This window comes from Eptatretus burgeri, chromosome 17 (assembly GCF_056783735.1).
Source record: "Eptatretus burgeri isolate ZD-2024b chromosome 17, Ebu_testis_v1, whole genome shotgun sequence".
NCBI classification, from domain to species: domain Eukaryota; kingdom Metazoa; phylum Chordata; class Myxini; order Myxiniformes; family Myxinidae; genus Eptatretus; species Eptatretus burgeri.
The window spans coordinates 884,376-904,453 of record NC_140977.1 but is presented as its reverse complement, the minus strand read 5'-3'; the positions used below and the strand labels follow the sequence as shown (position 1 = coordinate 904,453).

At 44.8% G+C, this 20,078-nt stretch overlaps 1 protein-coding gene across 7 annotated transcripts in view; it reads left to right on the top strand.

The window, feature by feature from the left end:
* Nucleotides 1-20,078, top strand: part of TRAPPC12 (trafficking protein particle complex subunit 12) — a 79,194-nt gene that overhangs the window by 45,733 nt on the left and 13,383 nt on the right. For all 7 annotated transcript variants that reach the window (XM_085861401.1, XM_085861402.1, XM_085861403.1 and 4 more), the window contains 2 exons: nt 10,992-11,095; nt 18,389-18,476. In XM_085861401.1, coding sequence (XP_085717527.1) covers nt 10,992-11,095; nt 18,389-18,476 — 192 coding nt within the window. The remainder of the gene's footprint in view (nt 1-10,991; nt 11,096-18,388; nt 18,477-20,078) is intronic.

Below are 20,078 nucleotides of genomic sequence, written 5' to 3'. Positions count from 1 at the left end.
CTTGTCCTTGTTTGTTTGTTTGTGTGCAAGCTGTCTCAAAAAGTTATGGACGGATTCGGACGAAACTTTGTGGACACGTTGGGTGTGTGACGAGGACGAATTGATTTGATTCTGGCGAAGATCCGACTCCAGATCCGGATAGGAGAATTTTTTTTTTGAATTTTCCCAAGTGATTCTTCACCATTGAGAGATAGGGACAAAAACGATATGTCGCACGATATCTCAAAAATGTCTTGGGCCCGATATGTTCTGCTGGATCAGGCATTGCGTGGTGGAGGTATGTGCTCTTCCGAGTGCCCTCCTCGTTGCCCATGTTTGTGCTTTGCACTGAAAACAACTCCCACGTCCTGAATTAGGGTGATTACATTTTTCTCCCACTTGCAATCCACTCAGTCCAGCTAAAGGCCCAGTCACACCTTGACGTTTTAGCCAGGAATGGCAACGTATAAAAATGCACGAAAAACGTTGGCGTACGTTGAAGTTTTGCGGTTTTTTAAAAGTTTTGGTCGTATTCATAACGTGTTGGTCGTATGCATAACGTATTAGTAACGGGCACAGAACGTTTCGTTGTGTTAAAGATAACTTATACCAACGAATGCTTAGCCTGTTGTCGGCGTTCACAACCTATGCCCAACGATAGTTTAACTTAGTCATAGTGCGCTGCACGTATCGCCGACGAACTCGTGGCGTTCTCTGTTAAAAACCTGCCGCTCGCCAATTTAAATCATAACCGCCTGAAAATTGGAAGTGTCAACATCGCAGTCACACCTTGACGATTTAGCCAGCGTATGCCGACCTATGAAAAATGTGTCTAAAACGCTGGGACACGTCGAATACGGTATGGGTAAGTTGTGTATACGTTAGGAGCACGATGAAAAACAATCAAGTATGCTGGCATATTACGTGGTACGTCTAGTACGTCATGAAATTTCAAGCATGCTGAAAATTTTACGACGTACTCGATATATGGCTCACAAGTTCCACATACGCTGGCATAAGTTATCGGCACGCTCCGCAATCGTTTACACACGTCGGCCACACGTTACTTGTAAGTTACTCGTAAGTCGAAACACGTCGAGGTAATGTTTAGCATACCCGAAACTTAATTTTTAACCTACGAGTAACGTGCTTTGAACCTATTAGTAGCGTGCTTTGAACCTATGAGTAGCGTGCTTTGAACCTATGTTTAACGTATCTCAAACGCACATTGGCGTATGTAGACGAATTTGATTGACGTCTTCCGGACGACCACAGAACTTGCTGAACGTGTTTCTAACTTACAGCTACCGTATAATGGCGTATTGGCAGCGTTTAGGGGAATTATTACATATACAAATGGGCTTCACAAGAGGAACCCGTCAGTGTTCCAGACTCAATGTTGAGTAGATGTCAGAGAGAATTTAGTGATGTCGATGTTATTAGTATTAGTAGTAGTTCGAGAGAATTTAGTGATGTCGATGTTAGTAGTACTAGTAGCAGTAGTTCGAGAGAATTTACTGATGTCGATGTTGGTAGTAGTAGTAGTAGTAGTTCGAGAGAATTTAGTGATGTCGATGTTAGTCGTATTAGTAGCAGTAGTAGTAGCAGTGGTAGTTCAAGAGAATTTAGTGATGTCGATGTTATTAGTAGTAGTAGTAGTTGGAGAGAATTTTCTGATGTCGATGTTAGTAGTAGTAGTAGTAGTACTAGTAGCAGTAGTATTAGTTCGAGAGCATTTAGTGATGTCGATGTTGGTAGTAGTAGTAGTTCGAGAGAATTTAATGATGTCGATGTTATTAGTAGTACTAGTAGTAGTAATAGTAGTACTTTCAAGTAACGTGTTGCAAAGTGTGAACAATGTTCGTGTAGCGTGCTTACAAAACGTTACTCATTGGTTAGAAATAAGTTTAGGGTACACTAAACATTACTTCCACATGTTTTGACTTATGAGTAACTTACAAGTAACGTGTTTCAACGTGTGTCAACGATCGCATAACGTGCCGACAACTTATGGCCAGCATAGCGGAACATGTGAGTCATACACCGGCATACGTCGTAAAATTTCAAGCATGAAAAAATTTGAGGAAAACCCAAAAGTTCAATGTTTAAAGCCAGCGTACAACGACGTATGGCAGTGTTTTTCAGCGTGGTCTTAACATATACAAAACGTACCCATAATGCATTCGACGTGTACCAGCGTTTTACACAAATTTTCCAAAAATCGGCATAAGCTGGCTAAAACGTCAAGGTGTGACTGGGCCTTAAGGTATCAGAAAGCCTTAGCTTGTGTTTTGTGTTCGGTGCTTACAATTTGTTTTGTTGTGTTAATCATTTGCTGATTTTCAGTTCTTTATGGGAGACCTGGATGTGAATTAAACACACGGATGGCTATGATCATGGACCTTGTTTGGAATTGGAGATACGTATTTTGCTTCATACGTTTTGCAGCTCAGAGCTCAACATGGACGATACAAAGGAGTCGACAAAGCGAACAGTGAAAGGAAACTGGAATCGCACTGTGCAGTCCATGAAATGATAAATTTGTTTTCCCTTACAGCTTGCTGAGTAGTGATTGATAGAGCCATTGCATGCCCAATCAGGAGAATCTTGTGGAAAAACTGCCCAGGTAGGTTTGGACAGGGGGACGATAGCTCATCTATCAGTTACCATCGTGTGCTGCCTTTTTGGCTGCTGGTTGCATCATTGGTTAGGGGTGCAGCTTTGCCGCTGATGCAGTGCCCCCTTTCCCAGTATACTGCTGCTCATTTCGCCGACCTCAGAAAGAGGACGGGCTGAGTCAACCCCCTGGTGTTAATTCAGTGGAGAACGGGGCTGAAATTCAGGGCCCTAGGATCCCAAGCCACCACCCTAACCGCTAAGCCAACACCAGGCCTTCCATCTATCAGTTGGACGAAAGTGTTGTTCTTTTATCGATAAAATATCAAAGCTACCTTAGAACATAATCGAAGGGAACAAAATGGAAAGGGGGAAACACCAACAGCAGAGTGTAAATGAGAGTGAGATCAAGCAGAGGGGGAGAAGAACACATGGGGATGAACAAGCTGAACAATGCATTGCAAGAAGAGGAAGGGGAAAGTGGGGATGAAGCACCGACAACTACAAATTATTGGAATCTCCCTCCATGAAGCTTGTTTTATGAGCCTATCACTTCACCAATGCAGACAGGTCGGTCTCTTGTTCTTGTATGGCCTCCTTTCTGGTCATGCACCCTATGCTCTTTCTGTTCCCTACCCCCCCCCCGGTTTCAGCAGGGCTCACACGGTCCATCATCATCGGTCCCCTTTTGGTGAAACTACCTCAATCCAGGATCACTGCTCACCTCCACTTATTTGTTCCTCTCTTTTTTCCACCTGTGGAACCAACTTCCACATTCTCTTCAATCTCATTCTTCTCTCCATGTCTTCAAGACAGCTGTTCACCACCATCTCAGATCATCCCCATTCCAAAACCATGATCTTTTCTACCCTCATTAACCCTGCCCCGAACCCCACCTCACCACCAACCCCAATCCTCCTCTTTCCAAATTTCCAGGTTTCCCTCCTGAGAGTTCCCTTCCATATCCATCTTGTCCACCCCATGCATCCTCTTCTGCCCCCATTCCTTCCCACACCCATTATTTGTCCAAGTCTCTCTGTCTCTGTCTCTCGTCTCTCTGTCTTGGCATTCCACTCTGCTGTTCCTGTTGTCCTGTTGCGCCCTGATGCATTCAGTATACCAGTACTTGCTCTTCCATGAGCCTCGACTATGTATACGAAAACAAAAGGTGGAGTGACTGGGTCAGAAACCAAACTGATGATCTGACATAAGTCCGTTGGAGAAATGGAAGGATTTGGTATCAACCGCAATGATAGATTTCATGGCCTTCCTTAAAATTGGAAGCAAGCTCATAGGCCTGTAGTTAAGAGAATCCGTTTTGCACCATGTTTGTGTATTACAGTGATGTTGGCTAACTTCCAGGCAGACAGACATTGACCCAGACAGACTGATCAAGTGAACAGAACAGAAAGAGGACGAGCAAGAGCAGCAGAGTAGGTTTTTCAGACACATGCACCGTTGCCGTCTGGGCCTGTCACAGAATTGGAGTCGAGGTTTGCCAGAAAGTTCTCCACCTTCTCAGGTCGGAAAGATTCGGCATCCAGGAGCAGTTGTGTCTGAGAGGGTAGGGTAGCTGGAGGGAGTGAGGTGTCGGGAACACAAGATTTGGAAGCAAACAGAATCGAGGCATTCGGCCTACTCACGGGTGAAGTCGGCTGTGGTGCCTTTTGAAGGGATGGAAGGAGAGCATACACCAGAGACAGATTTAATGGAGTGCCACCAGGTTTTTAGAGGAGGGGGACAAGTTTGGAAGTTCATTCTTGAGGTTGAAAAGACATTCTTTTCTGGTTCTTCTGAGAGTTGATACACACCTGTTCCATGATTTGTTGAATGATCTGGGGTTGCTGAGGTTCTTCGGTCAGATCGGCCATCGAGGAAAAGAAGGCTAGTGTTTTGAAGGCAACTGCCTCACCTCAGGATTCTATGTACCGTTCGAGAGGATGCGAATGATAACTGCAGACAGGATGGTATGAATCTGTTCCTAAGGGAAAGCAACCTTGTGTGGAAAGATTGCCAGGCAGCATTAACATCAAGAAAGGTGGAAATTAAGTCTTGACATGAGTAGTTGGCTTGCAGTCCCTGCCAATAAGCTTGAGTGAACGAGCAGACACTACGGCACTGAGGCAGCTCTCTGACGATCACCAGAGATACGTTGGCTCCCATAAGCCCAATGGTCAGTGAATCATCATCACCTTGTATGGCAGAAGATGGTTGGTGCAGCTTATTGTACATTTCACAAGATGGAATTAATTATTTTTCTTCCGCAAGTGCAATACCTTGTTTCCCCCATTCTGCAGGGTGCTTTCCGAGGTACGTTTCATCACAGAATTTCAATGAGATTTTTTATTAAATTTGGAAGTCGTGGACACCGTGGATTCGATTGGGATACCGTGGAGACGGGAGGTTTTCCGAGTTTCATTTATTTCATCGCCAGCAGCGAGGCTGGCATATTTCATGAACATATGCCAGCAGTAATGTTGGAGTTGACCTGGAAGATGGGTTCGATTGGGTTTTTGGGTCTGTGAGTATTTATCAGAAGAGAGTAGTTTTTGGAAATGAGTTTTCCCAGAATCGAAGCGATCCTCACCTTAGATAAAAACGGTTTTAGATTTCTTTCCAGAAAGATGTTTCACTCGGTTTCCAGGCAGTATGGAGTTCCCGTTTATCAAAGCCTCCCGGTATATTGTGAAACCGCTTTTCCTAGGCTTCATCATACGTATCGCATAATGCAGCTTGTGTTATAGATCGAGTCTCAGGTTGCACACCGAGGACAGCATCACGGGCAGTGTTTACTTCAGCAGTTCTTTCAATAAGTGCAGTGTCTGATGTAATCCTGTGGGATTTGACCACTATTATTATTTGATTCTTTATAGTATGTAGATATGAAAAAGCATAGTATCATTTTTTTTTTCTTGTGTAATTGGAAGGAACATTGAAAATGTTCAGTCATTGTATAACGAAATATTAAAATGGCCAAGAAATGTAAGTTGTCATCTTGAAAATCACTGGAACATTGGCATGTAACCGATCAAATTAAAGAACTTGGTGAGATCTGTTCATTGAACTAGTTATAAAATATCTAAAGATATTGTTACGGCTGTGGAAATTCGCATTACACCATAAAGGGCCCTCAGGTGAGATATCTCGATAGGTACATGTGTAGTTAGCCCAAACCCATTGTATCGAGGGAATTTATGTGATCCATTCGGGCTGCGATCCTCCAGTTAGTCGTTTTTCTTTCTCTATCTTTTATTTCAAACAAACAAAAACCGCCAACGATGCTGGTGGGCTTTTCCCGCCATTCTTCCCCACGCTTGGTGTGAGGGAAAGGGGAGGGGCAGCTCACCACCGATTGGTGGATGACAAGCGTGAGGCGGTCGGGGTGAGGGAACGCCCCTTTTCGAGAACCCTCTCGAAGGAGGGTGGAGCCGAAAACAGGGCGGAGTGAAGGGCGGAGCCCCGCGCTATAAAAGTCGGACACGGGCGGGGCGCGTTCTCTCCCTCTTCCTCTCTCCCCGACTCGTGGAACTCGCCTCCGTCTGAAGTCGTTGTTGGGTCCTCGCCGAGGTGTCGTCATGGTCGAGTGTCTCTGCGTCGGTGTGGAGCTCGTGGAACTCGCGGAGCCCGATGAGCTCGTTGAAGTCGAGCTGTGTCGTCGTGGTCGAGTGTCTGCGTCGGTGTGGAACTCGCGGAGCCCGATGAGCTCGTTGAAGTCGAGCTGTGTCGTCGTTGAGTCTGGTCGAGTCGGCAGTGGAGGACGGTGAAGGAGACGGAGCTCGGAGTGGAGGTCGTGGGAGGAGGACTCGACGGCCGCACCAAGGGAAGTCCTTTCTTTTCTTTGGGTTTGTGGAAATGACTGTGGGTGGCGCCTGTCCTTAAAGTAGTATTGTTTTAAGTGTTGCCGTGCATACGCCTATTCGGTTTTAACTCTTCCTTTGCTTTTTATGTGCATTTTTCTTTTGCTGTGGATACGTGCTTGTCTGTGTGTGTGTGAATAAACGTGCTTGTGTGAACTTGTTGCCCGTTTCGCTGCGTCCTTTCCTTTGTTTGGCTCCACCTTGCATCACGTAAGGGGTTCGTAGTGGGTTCAACATTCCGGTAATTAATCGGAACCGTTAAGGCCGACGATAACACCGCTCGGTTATCACTGGAGCACGGAACGGACCACTTAAGTGGTTCGTGTCCGGAGTCGGCCTGTGGCGTGGTACGATCGCCCGGTCGACCATTCATGCAGGTACTTAGGTTGATCGAATTTGGCGAGCAACCCTATCCTGCGTGGGTGGGCAATTGGCACGATCGTGGTGAGGTTAAACCCCCACCCGTGACTAGCTCCCGGCGTTGTTCCGAGAGGGTCACGACTGAATTGTCCGTTCCGGTGGGCGACGTACCGCGATTCGAGTTACGTGGCCGTTCGCACGCCGACGGGCGCGAATTCGCCACAATATATTGAGTGTCGACAGGGACGAAACAAGTCGTTGATATAGAAAATCACAAATTTGACAACTGTGTGTGATGGTCATTGTGTAACGACATCGAACAGAAATGATCAACCATTTGTACGTTTCGTTATCCTGTGTTAAAGGCATGTTCATCGTGGTTACTGTGTAGGTACTGCAGTTACCAGGTGGAGTCGTCGTATTGAGTCATCGTTCACATCTTCGGAAGGGAACGTTTCACGGGACGTGTTTCGGCCCTTTTCATCATGTGCATCACACGTGCACATTTCGGTACACGCCAGGTCATGTTTGCTCCAGGAGCACGAGCATGAAGCACATGTGCTTTTGTAGCACGGCCACATTTCACCAGCTCCGCGATAGATAGCTTTTAGTGCTGGTCGTGTCGGACATCACTGGAATGTAATGTTAATTTTCCAATGTCCATCCATAATGGAATGCTGACGGTAGAACTAGGTTCATTGTCGAGTAGCTGCACCATACCCCATACATTTGTTTGGTAATGGGCTCTGAGAATATGGAACTTCAATGGAGCACGTGCAGGTTGCAGTTTTTCAGCCTCTGCTCATTTCTTCGTGAATAGGCGCCATCTCAGTTTCTCTGTGTCATTCATATTTGAGCGTCGGCTGGAGAGTAGGCATACATACAGTGTTCCTCAAGACCATCTTGGATGTGTTGTGTTGAGGTATCCACTTGACAGAGGCTTTTGATGGAATCGAGAACTGTTTTGTTTGCTTTGAACTGAATATTCCAGAATATTATTTACCCTTTACCTGAAAACCGTCCAGTATTAGCTGAACCTGTGAGAGCGTGGAATCTGGGCAAGCTCTGTGGAACGTTCTGTCCAATGGCCTGGTATATTGGCTTGAGAACAAGTGCACTGTTTATCTCATGTTCCGATAATCATACAAGCACCTTCTCCAAGTTGTGGTTGTCTACTCACAGCAAGAACAAAGACATCTATGTTGGGGGACATGAGGTGTCCAGTGTTCCCTTGGTAAGAAGCGTATAGTGCGTGTAAAATGAGTACAACGTCTGCTTCTTCATGGTTGCTTGACAAATGTTCGATATCAAAATGATGACGTTGCGCTCCATTGATAGACAAAGCTACAAGTGGAAGTCCTTCTTCAAATTGATCGAGTGTTTTGTTTGTTCAGTAACCCGTACATCTATCTGTGGTCTTGTTGCTGCTCAAGAACTTCTTCAAAGGAACCTGAATCTTTGTGGGGCTGTCGATGATGACCGCTGTACATACTTCACCCAACATGGCAGATGATATTTGAAGTCTTCAGCATGCACATCATTTGGATCCAATGTAGCACTCAGCTGTACTTTCCATTGCATGTCAGTACGAGCTTCAATGGCATGCTTGTGTTGTGAACCTGCATTGAAGCTGCTGACCTGGTGTAACTGTTTTGTTTCACTTCCCTGACAGAATAAAGATACCTTTCTTTATTGAATGAAATGCATGATGAATGATGCTAATGAGAATCACTGGATTCCATGGTGGGTACAAGAACAAGATGATCTGAGGAGGCTGATGGGCGGCCTTTCATCGGTGGTTTTGGAGCTTTTCCAGTGGGGACAGCCTTGTTATGTCTTGTGTTTAAACGGTCCATGTTGGGATGGTTGGTTGTCTGTTTGTAACATGCCATGTGCCATGGTGCCTGTTTGCACGTACGATCCTCCTTCAGAATACTTTCAGGTGTTTCGCTTGTAGGAATAAAATCAGTTTCTCCATACATAACTTGTTTTCTTGTGTAATTCTTGAATCGTTCATACGAGTCCATGTTTGGCTTCATCACCAATGTTCCACCAGCACTTTGATATTTTAGGCAACAGGTGAATTCTGTGTCAGTGCGAGGCCATTTTGTGGCCGAGGCAGAGTCAGACTGACTCATGGACTCTGTCATAATTACAAGTTAATCTGTTGTGTAAGTGTCTGTGCTGCTTCTACTACCACCACCACCACCACCGACACTTCCAATGCCCAAATGATAGATCTGTATGCTTGATCCAGCTTGGTTACTAATCCCATCACCTGATCACAATGAGTTATCAAACCTGCAAGGAACCAAATCTGTACATTAAATCAGCGATTTGTAACTTTAGGTTAGAATCTTAGTATCACCGTTTGTGTTTGTACTTGACCCAGACATGATATTTCATCTTACTTAAATATTCAATAATATACTGAAATCAGAAGCTGGCCAAATAACAATGAGCACAGGGAAGCAACAGACTATCCAAAATACATGTATCATGAAATACATCTCCACTGTACGGATTTACCGATCTGGTACTAGAACATTGCACTTGATCGCAAATGGGGGGGACTGCGTCCAAAAGGTATTATTTTTCATTATTAGTGTGTATCGGAGGTCACCGAGTATGGCAGTTATACAATAATCCTTCATGAATCAGTTCATGTGGTGGTGAGCTTTCATTCGACGATGCTGCATGCTCAGGTTTACCCTGAAATCGTTAAAAAAGTTGAAAACATTTGCAAGACCATAAATCGCCTTTTAGAGGGGGTTGGGGGTGAGGGGTGGGGTAACAAATGACTTGAAAAAATAAACACTCAAATTGCAAAGAAAAAAATGACAATTTTTCCGAATCAGGACATATTCCTCCACAACATTATGCTTGATGTTAACAATTAACATGAAAATCCTGCGGGACCTCATTTTTGAAAAACAAGACCCGACACAAGAACACTCATTTTAACAGGTTTTTGCGTTGGCAATATCGTCAAACCTGCTTTTTTACACAGATGCAAAGATATCCAGTGTTGCCTGGCAACACCGTGTCCCTCTTCCCACCCTTCCCCTGCCTCCTCCCACCTCACCTCCTCTCTCGAGACACCCACCCTTTCTCCTCCCTCTTCCAAGCCCTCTCCTGCCTCCTCCCACCCCACCCCTTTCCCTCTGGACAACCACTCCTCCTCCTACCACACCCCCTCCCTCCAGACTCCCACTCCTTCCCCGTGACATTTGATGGCTCGTGTATCTACGATTTATTAATTGAGAGACAATGACTGTTTAAAAGTGACGTGAGACTGAGACAATGACAATGGCACGGGAGCCTTCTTAACAGAAACTTTCCTCTCCCAAGAAGTGTCTGACCCCCAAGTATCTCTCCCTGGTTACTCCCTCCTCCGGTTTGATAAACCTGAGCCTCGTCCTGGTGGAGGAGTTGCTCTCTTCATCAAAGACTCTATTCCTCACTCTCCATGCACTGCTCTCACTCCCCCACACCCCCAGGAATACCTCTGGCTACGGCTTCCCCTCCACTCCCGCCTCATGTTTACACGTGTACTGTACCGACCACCAAACAGTGATGACTCCATTTACACCTCACTATCCGAAAGCACGGACCAACTTCGATAAATCAAAATGTAAATCAATCAGCTGGTCGTGCGGATGGCAATGACATTCTTTGTTGCGGGCGTTCTCAAACCGGAAGTTCTCCCACTGACAGTGGACTCTATATACTTGAACACTACAGAACACAATTTACCTTTTTGACACTTTCAAAAACCCTTCTGTTTAGCAGTACTTGGACATGGACATGTCAAACAAGGTGGTGTATAAGACTCCATCAACGGTGCTAAACTTCCAGAATATGACCATTAAAGTCATTATTTAATTTCAATGTAATTATTCACTTGAACACTGTGCAGGGTAAGGTGTTCTATGTTATAGAACTGTAAGAATTTGAATCGGTAACGAGGGACAAATAAACGATGTTTCATGTCTCGATCTCCAGTCAATTTGAGAATGGATTCAGCATGAGAGAGAAGGTTAACAAACATCGTCATCGTTAAACACATGAATGAACGAGATGCTTTCACGTTGACATTTCATTTTGACGACATTTGTTTTTTGTTTTGTTTTTTCATCTTCGTGATAAACACAGCAGCCCGTCCATCTTCTCTCATAGGTGGGAGACATTTCCGCAGCAGAGGAATATTTTGCACGAGTGGAACGAGTGAGCCAGCAGCAGGAAGATGGACTTGAGTACAAAATCACCATGCTTGTGAACAGGTGAGGCAATCGAAAAACAAAAATCTTGTGTAGGGTCTTGTGTAGCAAAATGAGGTCCTGTGGGAATTGCATGTTAATTCTTTACACCAAGCTTAATCTCGGAGAGGAATATGTATCGATTCGGAAGAATGATGGCGTCGGTCACTTGATCGGAATGACTTCGGCAATTTGACATCCCCACCCAAGCCTAATATTGGAACCCAAATTTGGTAGCATTCTGACTGGTGGGTCTGGAGAAGAAGATTTTTGAAGGAATTTACTAAGTCAACCATTTTGACACACTTACAGTCATGTGATTGGAATGAGCTTCGCAATTCCTGTTACCAGTCAGGAGAGGAACGTTGCTGCAACATTTCAGCCGGATTGGCCCAGCAGTTTGGCTGGAGAAGTGAAAAAAAGAGACGGACACACGGACAGCGTGCGGTGACAATACCTTATCTGTAATGAAAATTACAGATAAGCCAATAATACCTTTTGTACGCAGTCCGCCCATTTGCGATCAAGTGCAATATTCTAGTACCAGATCGGTAAATCCATACAGTGGAGATGTATTTCATGATGCATGTATTTTGGATCGTCTGTTGCTTCCCTGTGCTCATTGTTATTTGGCCAGCTTCTGATTTTAGTATATCACTGAATATTTAAGTAAGATGAAATATCATGTCTGGGACAAGTACAAACACAATCGGTGATGCCAAGATTCAAACCTAAAGTTACAAATCACTGATTTAATGTACAGATTTGGTTCCTTGCAGGTTTGATTGCTCTTTGCGATCAGGTGATGGGATTCGTAACCAAGCTGGATCAAGCATACACATATATCATTTGGGCATCGGAAGTGGTGGTGATGGTGGTGGTCGAAGCAGTTCTTACACAACAGATTAACTTGTAATTATGACAGAGTCCATGAGTCAGTCTGACTCTGCCTCAACCACAAAATGGCCTCGCACTGAGACAGACTTCACCTGTTGCCTAAAATATCAAAGTACTGGTGGAACATTGCTGATGAAGCCAAAGATGGACTCGTATGAACGATTCAAGAATTACACAGAACAAGCGATGTCTGGAGATACTGACTTTATTCCTACATGCGAAACACCTGAAAGTATTCCTAAGGAGGATCATACGTGCAAACAGGCACCATGGCACATGGCATGTTACAAACAGACAACCAACCATCCCAACATGGACCGTTTAAACACAAGACATACAGTGGGGAGAACAAGTATTTGATACACTACCGATTTTGCAGGTTTTCCCACTGACAAAGCACGTAGAGGTCTGTAATTTTTATCATAGGTGCACTTCAAGTGTGAAAGACGGAATCCAAAACAAAAATCCTGAAAATCACATTGTATGATTTTAAAATAATTAATTTGCATTTTCTTGCATGAAATAAGTATTTGATACATCAGAAAAACAGAACTTAATATTTGGTACAGAAACCTTTGTTTGCAATTACAGAGATCAAACGTTTCCTGTAGTTCTTAACCAGGTTTGCACAGACTGCAGCAGGGATTTTGGCCCACTCCTCCATACAGATCTTCTCCAGATCCTTCAGGTTTTGGGGCTGTCGCTGGGCAACACAGACTTTCAGCTCCCTCCATAGATTTTCTATTGGATTCAGGTCTGGAGACTGGCTAGGCCACTCCAGGACCTTGAGATGCTTCTTACGGAGCCACTCCTTAGTTGCCCTGGCTGTTTGTTTCAGGTCATTGTCATGCTGGAAGACCCAGCCACGCCCCATCTTCAATGCTCTTGTTGAGGGAAGGAGGTTGTTGGCCAAGATCTCGCGATGCATGGCCCCATCCATCCTCCTCTCAATAGGGTGCAGTCATCCTGTCCCCTTTGCAGAAAAGCATCCCCAAAGAATGATGTTTCCACCTCCATGCTTTACGGTTGGGACGGTGTTCTTGGGGTTGTTCTCATCCTTCTTCCTCCAAACACGGCGAGTGGAGTTTAAACCAAAAAGCTCTATTTTGGTCTCATCAGACCACATCACCTTCTCCCATTCCTCCTCTGGATCATCCAGATGGTCATTGGCAAACTTCTGACGGGCCTGGACATGCGCTGGCTTGAGCAGAGGGACCTTGCGTGCGCTGCAGGATTTTAATCCATGACGGCGTAGTGTGTTACTTATGGTTTTCTTTGATACTGTGGTCCCAGCTCTCTTCAAGTCAATGACCAGGTCCTGCCATGTAGTTCTGGGCTGATCCCTCACCTTTCTCATGTTCATTGAGGCTCCACGAGGTGAGATCTTGCAAGGAGCCCCAGACCGAGGGAGATTGACTTATCTTGAACTTCTTCCATTTTCTAATAATTGCGCCAACAGTTGTTGCCTTCTCACCAAGCTGCTTGCCGATTGTCCTGTCGCCCATTCCAGCGTTGTGCAAGTCTACAATTTTGTCCCTGATGTCCTTAGACAGCTCTCTGGTCTTGCCCATTGTGGAGAGGTTGGAGTCTGATTGATTGAGTGTGGACAGCTGTCTTTTATGCAGATAACGACTTCAAACAGGTGCAGTTAATACAGGAAATGAGTGGAGAATGGGAGGGCTTCTTAAAGACAAAACTAACAGGTCTGTGAGAGCTGGAATTCTTCCTGGTTGGTAGGTGATCAAATACTTATTTCATGCAATAAAATGCAAATTAATCTATCTATAATTCCTGCAGTGTGTGTGTGTGTGTGTGTGTGTGTGTGTGTGTGTGTGTGTGTGTGTGTGTGTGTGTGTGTGTGTGTGTGTGTGTGTGTGTGTGTGTGTCTGTCTGTGACCGCTGTTTCTCGACAACCGCTGGTCCGATCTAATTGAAACTTGCCAGGTATATTGCTGGGGCCCTGTGGATGTGCCTTTTCAAAGTTTGATATTAATCGGACAAGTGCTTCCCAAGTTACGGCCATTTATTTACCAAACCAATGACAAGACACGTTGTTGCGCGGGCGTGTCCGATGGGGAAGGTAAGCTCAGCCGCGTTCGCCATTACGGGTTACAACGTACGGACTTCCGGATAGTGATGACTTTGTGTATTCTAATAATTTCTCGATTTCTTATGCGCATTTATAGATAAACACAATGCCCCAAGTTATGATCGTTTTCATATTAGACGGTGTATAAATTTCGGTAACATCAGAGTGCTGGTATTCTCCGAACCAGGAAGTAATTTTTTTTTTCTCTCTCTTCTCTTCTCTTTTTGTTTTTCCTTGGCACGACATTGCGAAAAGGAAAAAATACGTTGGCGCTAATTGAATAATTGGGTATTAAAACTAAATTGCGAATAATCGTAACTGCCAATCATATGCCAACTTCCGGGCCACGCACGTGCGGGCACGCGAGAGCGAAGAAACGGCCTGCGTGGTTGTTGTTTGTTGGTCGCGGTTTGAATATTTATTTATAATTTTTTTTTTTTTTTTACGGGCACGTACAAGTTATTTTAAAATCGTACAATGTGATTTTCAGGATTTTTGTTTTATATTCCATCTTTCACAGTTGAAGTGTACCTATGATTAAAATTACAGACCTCAACGTGTTTTGGAAGTGGGAAAACCTGCAAAATCAGCAGTGTATCAAATACTTGTTCTCCCCACTGTAACAAGGCTGTCCCCACTGGAAAAGCTCCCAAACCACCGATAAAAGGCTGTCCATCAGCCTCCTCAGATCGTCTTGTTCTTGTACCCACCATCGAATCCAGTGATTCTCATTAGCATCATTCATCATGTGTTTCATTCAATACAGAAAGGTGTTTTTATTCTGCCAGGGAAGTGAAACAAAACAGTTACACCAGGTCAGCAGCTTTAATGCAGGTTCACAACACAAGCATGCCATTGAAGCTCGTCCTAACATGCAATGGAAAGTACAGCTGAGTGCTACATTGGATCCAAATGATGTGCATGCTGAAGACTTCAAATATCATCTGCCATGCTGGGTGAAGTATGTACAGCGGTCATCATCGACAGCCCCACAAAGATTCAGGTTCCTTTGACGAAGTTATTGAGCAGCAAAAAGACCACAGATAGGCTTACGGTTTACTTAACAAACAAAACACTTGCTCAATTTGAACAAGGACTTCCACTTGTAGCTTTGTCTATCAATGGAGCGCAATGTCATCATTTTGATATCGAACGTTTGTTGAGCAACCATGAAGAAGCAGACGTTGTACTCATTTTCCACGCACTATACGCTTCTTACCAAGGGAACACTGGACACCTCATGTCCCCTGACATGGATGTCTTTGTTCTTGCAGTGAGTAGACAACCACAACTTGGAGAAGGTGCTTGTATGATTATCGGAACATGAGATAAACATTGCACTTGTTCTCAAGCAATATACCAGGCCATTGGACAGAACGTTCCACAGAGCTTGTCCATATTCCATGCTCACACAGGTTCAGCTAATACTGGATGGTTTTCAGGTAAAGGGAAATAATATGTTGGAATATTCGGTTGAAAGCAAACAAAACAGTTCTCGATTCCATCAAAAGCCTCTGTCAAGTGGATACCTCAACACAACACATTCAAGATGGTCTTGAGGATCACTGTATGTGTGCCTACTCTCCAGCCGATGCTCAAATATTACTGACACAGAGAAACTGAGATGGTACCTATTCACGAAGAAACAAGCAGAGGCTGAAAAACTGCCACCTACACGTGCTCCATTGAAGTACCACATTCTCAGAGCCCATTACCAAGCAATGGTATGGGGTATGGTGCAACTACTCGACAATGAACCCAGTTCTACCGTCACCATTCGATTATGGATCGACATTGGAAAATTAACATTACATTCCAGTGACTCACCACCAGCACGAGAAGCGATCTGTCATGGAGCTGGTGAAATGTGTCTGTGCTGCAAGCACGTGTGCTTCATGCTCGTGCTCCTGCAGGAAACATGACCTGGCATGTACCAAAATGTGCACGTGTGATGCACTTGATGAAAAGGGCCGAAAAAACGTCCCGTGAAATGTTCCCTTCCGAAGATGTGAACGATGATTCTCAATACAGCGACTCCACCGAGTAACTGCAGTACCTATACAGTAACCATGATGAATATGCCTTTAACACAGGAAAATGAAACGTACAAATGGTTGATCATTTCTGTTCGATGTTGTTACACAATGACCATCACACACAGTTGTCAAATTTGTGAAATTTTTATATCAACGACTTATTTGGTCCCTGTCGACACTCAATATATCTTTAGATACTTTATAACTAGATCATTGAACAGATCTCACCAAGTTCTTTAATTTGATCGGTTACATGCCAATGTTCCAGTGATTTTCAAGATGACAACTTACATTTATTGGCCATTTTAATATTCCGTTATACGATGACTCTGAACATTTTCAATGTTCCTTCCAATTACACAAGAATAAAAATGATGCCATGCTTTTTCAAATCTACATACTATAAAGAATCAAATAATTATCGTGGTCAAATCCCACGGGATTACATCAGACACTACACTAATCACCGTGATTGTTAACAGGTGAGGTAATCTCGGTGAGGTGAGCCAAAAAAAAATGGTTGGGTATCGGAGACAGACAGACAGAAGAAAGGGATGGGTGTCAGAGAGAGACAGAGAGAAAGGCTATGGGATGGGAAGCAAGAAAGACAGGTGGAGAGAGGGTGGAGATGGGGGGAAGAGTCGAAGTGTTAAAATGGCCGAATCTTGAATGGAAATATCTTTTCCCACACCTCCCCCAATATTCCTGCCCGTCCGGCTTTCTCCCCCTGCTGGGTCCTTAAATACATGAAGTCAAACTTTCAGTTTCATATCTCAACAACAGCAATTCCCATCATGTCCATCATGCCCATCATGCCCCGCTTTTTCACGAGGCTTGTATTCCCCGCTTTTTCGCGTGGCCTGTATGCCCCGCTTTTTCCCACGGCCCGTTTGCCCCGCTTTTTCACCATGGCCTGTATGCCCCGCTTTTTCACACGGTCTATGTGCCGTGTGCCCGGCTGTATGCCACGCTTTTTCACGAGGCTTGTATTCCCCACTTTTTCACGAGGCTTGTATACCCCCGCTTTTTCACGAGGCTTGTATACCCCGCTTTTTCACGAGGCTTGTATTCCCCACTTTTTCACGAGGCTTGTATACCCCGCTTTTTCACGAGGCTTGTATTCCCCACTTTTTCACGTGCCTGTATGCCCCGCTTTTTCCCGAGACTTGTATTCCATGCTTTTTCACGTGGCCTGTATACGCCGCTTTTTCCCATGGCCTGTATGCTCCGCTTTTTCCCACGGCCTGTATGCCCCGCTTTTTCACATGGCCTATATGCCCCACTTTTTCACGTGCCTGTATGCCCCACTTTTTCACGAGGCTTGTATACCCCCACTTTTTCACGAGGCTTGTATACCCCGCTTTTTCACGAGGCTTGTATTCCCCACTTTTTCACGAGGCTTGTATACCCCCACTTTTTCACGAGGCTTGTATACCCCGCTTTTTCACGAGGCTTGTATTCCCCACTTTTTCACGAGGCTTGTATACCCCGCTTTTTCACGAGGCTTGTATTCCCCACTTTTTCACGAGGCTTGTATACCCCGCTTTTTCACGAGGCTTGTATTCCCAACTTTTTCACGTGGCCTGTATGCCCCGCTTTTTCCCATGGCCTGTATGCCCCGCTTTTTCCCATGGCCTGTATGCTCCGCTTTTTCCCACGGCCTGTTTGCCCCGCTTTTTCACCGTGGCCTGTATGCCCCACTTTTTCACACGGTCTATGTGCCGTGTGCCCGGCTGTATGCCCTGCTTTTTCACGAGGCTTGTATTCCACACTTTTTCACGTGCCTGTATGCCCCGCTTTTTCACATGGCCTATATGCCCCACTTTTTCACGTGCCTGTATGCCCCACTTTTTCACGTGCCTGTATGCCCCGCTTTTTCACATGGCCTGTATGCCCCACTTTTTCACATGGCCTATATGCCCCACTTTTTCACGTGCCTGTATGCCCCACTTTTTCACGTGCCTGTATGCCCCGCTTTTTCACATGGCCTGTATGCCCCACTTTTTCCCCCGGTCTATGTGCCCAGTGTGTTTGTGCGGCCTGTACACTCCGCTTTTTCACACGGCTTGTATGCCCCGTTTTTTCCCACGGTTTATGTGCCCCATATGTTTGTGCGGCCTGTGTTCCCCTGTTCTTTGCCCCGTTAATGCACTCGTGAAGTGATACATTTTTCCTTCTGCTCTTTTGACCTTCCTTCCATGTGATAACGTTCAAATTGCTTTGTTCTGTTTTTTGGAAATTCTTCAACAAATTACATCATCACCGTCTCATGTAAATTATGTTCTTGTTTTCTAGGGCCTTCCTGCACCTGGCTAAGAATAACTTTCAAGAAGCATACAAATGGTTCATGGAAGTGTTGAAGTGTGATCCATCAAATGCTGTGGTATGTCTTGTGCAACACTTCATGTTAATTTTGATAATCTTTTGGGGGGTTAGTGACTTTGTTTCATGTCAACATTATCCTTTCTTCAACTGGCATATTTCATCAAAATCACTTTTATATATCACTTATTCAGAAGTGTCGATATATTACTTCTTTATTCTAACAATCCATATAGACAATATCAGCAAAGTTTATAATCAAAAAATACAAACTGTATTTGTATACAGAAATATAGGTTGTTGGACGACCTTGATTACAGAGGAGAGCAGGTTTACAGACTGATGGAAGATAAAAGACGAACTGGGAAACAAAGATTTTACACATGTGTGGCAGAAAGGAAAGAAAAGGGTTGGGTTGGGAGGAGTAGGTGAGGAGGAGTAGGTGTGGAGGAAGGAGTAGAACCTCCACCAGGAGTAGAACAGGGCAGGGCTGGATTATGGGAGAAAGCACGAGGACAGCACGCTGCATGGATTGGAGGAAAGTTCATGAGCCAATTGACTTGGGAAGCTAATTACAATAATGCTTGCATATTATATCGTATAATAATACTGTAGTTTAGGTGTTGTACCATCTTGTATAATTCTACTGTTATGTGGAAAGGGGAAGGATCCATAGCTAGACTGTGACCTAAGTGTAGTGTGGTCCGTGTGTTTCACATAGGTCAGATTGCCATGTAACAAGGATCCGTCAGAATGTCGTTTGTGACTTGCGGAGGCAGCGTATGTAATTTATAGACAGGGTAGACTGATTAATTATGTATATGTAAGACCCTCTTGCAGGCGGGGCTCGGTGAAGACTTCCCATTGCAGAGGCACACAGGCCGATTACTATCTCTCTGGCCACTGTGTGCCAGCCATGGTGGCACAGTGGGCTGTGGAGCCCAGGGTAAAAGATGTAGGTTCATTTCTATTGGGGCTGACCCTGTGGGTGGCACCCGAGAGGGAGACTCCTCCCAGGAGAACTTAACCGGAGAGTCGAGACTGGAGAGTTCACCGCGGAGTCCACAACCATGAGAGAGAACAAGGAGAGACTCGTGATTCCACCGGAGAGAACCAAGAGAGGCTCGTGAGGGTTCCTGTAACAATCTTTCCCACCAATTGGTTGGACAGTTTGCCTGACTCCACACACCCACGATTTCATCCTGATGAAAAAAAATCTTACGGCCGCCATGTTGGTGCTCACTGCGATGCGAAGTCAAAGACCCCTCAGAGCTGTCATATTCACAATTGCTATGCACTCCCTGTAAGTATTGCCTTCATTGTAAAACTACCAAAGTGACAGTTAAAAAGATTTTGAGTCAATAGGTGTCACGGGCCTTGTGAAAATTGGCCTCAGTGATGGAGACAGCAGTTTGTTCACTTATGCACCACCAAATGAACTATGTGGCATTCTCTCAAGCAGAGATGAAACCCATGTCATTAGAAATTTATCCGAGGTCACTGTTTACTTTTGATGATGTGTATATAAGTATCGGGAAGAAGGTAATTGGTTTTGGGTCATTTATTGTCACATATGTTTTCCGCATATCTCGTGGGATTGTGGGTTGGACAGGTGACCGACCGTAACCAAGCCATGCCTACTCGGTCACATATTTTTTCCACA